The 5389-nt window shown below is 41.2% G+C and overlaps 1 protein-coding gene across 1 annotated transcript; it reads right to left on the bottom strand.

Moving 5' to 3' along the window:
- Positions 1-325: 325 nt before the first annotated feature.
- On the bottom strand, positions 326-5089 carry LOC115151398 (zinc finger protein 135-like; the record flags this gene model as incomplete). Its single annotated transcript, XM_029695304.1, has 2 exons — positions 5072-5089; positions 326-1447 (listed from the first exon to the last, which is right to left on the bottom strand). Coding segments are annotated over exons 1-2 (1140 nt in total), but the record flags the coding sequence as incomplete, so codon positions are not given.
- Between the last annotated feature and the right edge of the window lie 300 nt (positions 5090-5389).

The following is a 5389-nucleotide window of genomic DNA, read 5'->3' as shown; positions in this document are numbered from 1 at the left end:
AATTCAGAGCCTGGATTTCCCCCCTGAGGCTAATATCCATATCATGTTGAAATCAATAGAACAGGGGACAAACGTTTAGGGTTCTACATTGTGACATCATTAAAATACTCCTACTACAATGTTAAAACATTCTACATTGTGACATTAATTCATTGATATCATGAAACAATTCCTTAATGTATGTATTTTCTGATGTTTGATCAGAGATATTTTACTAGAGTATCTCTTCCCACATTAGTCACAGCTATAAGATTTATCTCCTGTGTGTGTTCTCTGGTGTAGTCAGCTGGCCAGATGTAGTACATCTCTTCCCACATTGATCACAGCTATAAGGTTTCTCTCCTGTGTGTATTCTATGGTGTAGAGTCAGAGATCCAGATTGACCAAAACTCTTCCCACATTGACCACAGCTATAAGATTTCTCTCCTGTGTGTGTTCTCTGGTGCACTGTCAGCTGTCCAGATCCACCAAAACTCTTCCCACATTGGTCACAGCTATAAGATTTCTCTCCTGAATGTATTCTCTGGTGTATAGTCAGCTGGCCAGATTGACCAAAACTCTTCCCACATTGACCACAGCTATAAGGTTTCTCTCCTGTGTGTGTTCTCTGGTGCACTGTCAGCTCTCCAGATTGACCAAAACTCTTCCCACATTGACCACAGCTATAAGGTTTCTCTCCTGTATGTGTTCTCTTGTGTTGAGTCAGATGGCAAGATCTTCCAAAACTCTTCCCACATTGACCACAGCTATAAGGTTTCTCTCCTGTGTGTGTTCTCTGGTGCACTGTCAGCTGTCCAGATCCACCAAAACTCTTCCCACATTGGTCACAGCTATAAGATTTCTCTCCTGAATGTATTCTCTGGTGTATAGTCAGCTCTCCAGATTGACCAAAACTCTTCCCACATTGACCACAGCTATAAGGTTTCTCTCCTGTATGTGTTCTCTTGTGTTGAGTCAGATGGCAAGATCTACCAAAACTCTTCCCACATTGACCACAGCTATAAGGTTTCTCTCCTGTGTGTGTTCTCTGGTGTAGAGTCAAACTTCTAGATGCCACAAAACTCTTCCCACATTGACCACAGCTATAAGGTTTCTCTCCTGTGTGTATTCTCTGGTGTATAGTCAGCTGGCCAGATTGACCAAAACTCTTCCCACATTGACCACAGCTATAAGGTTTCTCTCCTGTGTGTGTTCTGTGGTGTTGAGTTAGATGGCCAGATCGACCAAAACTCTTCCCACATTGATCACAGCTGTAAGATTTCTCTCCTGTGTGTGTTCTCTGGTGTAATGTCAGCTGGCAAGATTGGCCAAAACTCATCCCACATTGACCACAGCTATAAGATTTCTTTCCTGTGTGTGTTCTCTGGTGCACTGTCAGCTCTCCAGATTGACCAAAAGTCTTCCCACATTGACCACAGCTATAAGATTTCTCTGCTGTGTGTGTTCTCTTGTGTTGAGTCAGATGGCAATATTGACCAAAAGTCTTCCCACATTGACCACAGCTATAAGATTTCTCTCCTGTGTGTGTTCTCTGATGAATTTTAATGCCTGATGAGGTGAATCTCTTCCCACAGTCAGAGCAGCAGTGAGTTCTCTTCCCTGTGGATCTCTGCAGGTGTTTATTGAGGTGTTCTGATCTGGAGAGACTCTTCTCTGCCTCGTCAGCATCATGAGGTTGTTGAGGCTCCACAGAGGATCCACGATAGTCACGTCTCTCTCCTGTGTGAACAACAAAGTCAGACAGATGGTTAAAGGCCCACAACAGCAGTAAACCCCTATAAAAGGATGATGCCAACAGCGTAGCCATGATGTTGTACAACAATTGACGTCTGTAATGAATGTTAAGATTTGACATTTGCCTTAAAATGAGCAAGAATAGTCATATTTAGTCTTGTTTTCACATTAGTAGTAACATCGATGATTGTAGGCTAGAAATTAAGTTATTCATGTTGTTGAAACTCTAAGCACTGTGCCACACGACTTTTGGTCTCCAATATAGGCCCCTTTCTGTGTTTGCTAAAATTGCAGCACGAGAGCGATGCACATGCAATTTGATTTCAGAAACTCCTCCCTGCTAATGAGGAAACCGATAGTTATGGATGTAGTATATCTGCCTGGAGCAAAAATGGTGAGCAAAGATTTTAGTTTTTCACAATGTATTCTGAATATGAATGGGGGAAACTCAGGGGAGTAACCTCCATTTCCAGGTTGGTGATGAGTTCATTTCACACTACTTTGGATTATAATTGTAAGGCTCGTTTGAATGTCCTGCTTAATATAATGGTTGTGTCATCATCGCAAATCAACTGCTTTATACCTAAACACTTCAATCAGTAAAATATTCCTTGGCTAGCTTTTCCATCAGCCTGACAATGAGGGTTTGTACACTAAGTGTTTGCCAAATTGGCCCATAACTTCACCTAACAATAACATAGACCTACTGTAGGACCCATAACTTCACCTAACAATAACATAGACCTACTGTAGGACCCATAACTATAACATAGACCTACTGTAGGACCCATAACTTCACCTAACAATAACATAGACCTACTGTAGGACCCATAACTTCACCTAACAATAACATAGACCTACTGTAGGACCCATAACTATAACATAGACCTACTGTAGGACCCATAACTTCACCTAACAATAACATAGACCTACTGTAGGACCCATAACTTCACCTAACAACAACATATACCTACTGTAGGACCCATAACTTCACCTAACAACAACATAGACCTACTGTAGGACCCATAACTTCACCTAACAATAACATAGACCTACTGTAGGACCCATAACTTCACCTAACAACAACATAGACCTACTGTAGGACCCATAACTTCACCTAACAATAACATAGACCTACTGTAGGACCCATAACTTCACCTAACAAGAACATAGACCTACTGTAGGACCCATAACTTCACCTAACAATAACATAGACATACTGTAGGACCCATAACTTCACCTAACAACAACATAGACCTACTGTAGGACCCATAACTTCACCTAACAATAACATAGACCTACTGTAGGACCCATAACTTCACCTAACAACAACATAGACCTACTGTAGGACCCATAACTTCACCTAACAATAACATAGACCTACTGTAGGACCCATAACTTCACCTAACAACAACATAGACCTACTGTAGGACCCATAACTTCACCTAACAATAACATAGACATACTGTAGGACCCATAACTTCACCTAACAACAACATAGACCTACTGTAGGACCCATAACTTCACCTAACAATAACATAGACCTACTGTAGGACCCATAACTTCACCTAACAACAACATAGACCTACTGTAGGACCCATAACTTCACCTAACAACAACATAGACCTACTGTAGGACCCATAACTTCACCTAACAATAACATAGACCTACTGTAGGACCCATAACTTCACCTAACAACAACATAGACCTACTGTAGGACCCATAACTTCACCTAACAATAACATAGACCTACTGTAGGACCCATAACTTCACCTAACAATAACATAGACCTACTGTAGGACCCATAACTTCACCTAACAACAACATAGACCTACTGTAGGACCCATAACTTCACCTAACAATAACATAGACCTACTGTAAGACCCATAACTTCACCTAACAACAACATAGACCTACTGTAGGACCCATAACTTCACCTAACATTAACATAGACCTACTGTAGGACCCATAACTTCACCTAACAATAACATAGACCTACTGTAGGACCCATAACTTCACCTAACAATAACATAGACCTACTGTAGGACCCATCATTTATTTTTATTTTTTTAATTTCACCTTTATTTAACCAGGTAGGCTAGTTGAGAACAAGTTCTCATTTGCAACTGCAACCTGGCCAAGATAAAGCATAGCAATTCGACCCATACAACAACACAGAGTTACACATGGAATAAACAAAACATACAGTCAATAATACAGTAGAACAAAAGAAAACAAAAAATATTATAGTGAGTGCAAATGAGGTAAGTTAAGGCAATAACTAGGCCAAAAATAGATAAATACAGTATGGGGATGAGGTAAGTAGATAGATGGGCTGTTTACAGATGGACTACGTACAGGTGCAGTGATCTGTGAGCTGCTCTGACAGCTGGTGCTTAAAGCTAGTGAGGGAGATATGAGTCTCCAGCTTCAGAGATTTTTTCAGTTCGTTCCAGTCATTGGCAGCAGAGAACTGGAAGGAAAGGCGGCCAAAGGATGAATTGGCTTTGGGGGTGACCAGTAAGATATACCTGCTGGAGCGCGTGCTACGAGTGGGTGCTGCTATGGTGACCAGCGAGCTGAGATAAGGCGGGGCTTTACCTAGCAGAGACTTGTAGATAACCTGTAGCCAGTGGGTTTGGCGACGAGTATGAAGCGAGGGCCAACCAACGAGAGCGTACAGGTCGCAATGGTGGGTAGTGTATGGGGCTTTGGTGACAAAACGGATGGCACTGTGATAGACTGCATCCAGTTTGTTGAGTAGAGTGTTGGAGGCTATTTTATAGATGACATCTCCGAAGTCGAGGATCGGTAGGATGGCAGCAAGAGTGAAGGATACTTTGTTGTGATATAGGAAGCCGATTCTCGATTTAATTTTGGATTGGAGAAGCTTAATGTGAGTCTGGAAGGAGAGTTTACAGTCTAACCAGACACCCAGGTATTTGTAGTTGTCCACGTATTCTAAGTCAGAGCCGTCCAGAGTAGTGATGCTGGATGGGTGAGCAGGTGCGGGTTGAATAGCATTTAGTTTTACTTGCGTTTTTTTTACATAGTAAGCCAAAGTGATATACAGGCTGCAATGTTTTTATTTGTTGGTTTTATGTAGGCTATTTTTACATAGTTGCCAATGGCAATAAAAGTTAGTTTTAGATTTGTATAATTTTCATTTAGATTTAGATAGAATGTAGATTAATCACAGACAATGATTTTGAGATACTATTATGAATTAAATGAAACTGTTCCAGTAAAATATGTATATGAAAATCATAACTGGCACCAGATCAGTAGAAATGGTAAGATACATTGCCGTTTGACGACCGCTGGTGTAGCCCATTACTGGAAACTTCAGGAGCATAACGACAGAATGTTTCTCCTTCTGGTTAGGTTATCTTGATCTCTGGCTCCCTCCAGTCATTTGTGTGTCTTAATTATTTGATCAAACAGCTTAAAGCATCAGACCAGTTCAGTACAGACAGTTGCATCCTGTTTCCATTAATCATCCTTGAGATGCATCTACAATTTGTTCAGAGTCCACCTGTGGTAAATTCAATTGATTGGACACATATAAGGTCCCAGTGTTGACAGTGCATGACAGAGCAAAAACCAAGCAATGAGTTCGAAGGAATTGTCCGTAGAGCTCCGAGACAGGATTGTG

Source organism: Salmo trutta, chromosome 17 (genome assembly GCF_901001165.1).
Source record: "Salmo trutta chromosome 17, fSalTru1.1, whole genome shotgun sequence".
NCBI classification, from domain to species: Eukaryota; Metazoa; Chordata; class Actinopteri; order Salmoniformes; family Salmonidae; genus Salmo; species Salmo trutta.
Note: the sequence above shows the minus strand (reverse complement) of the source record. Positions and strands in the feature narration are given on the sequence as shown.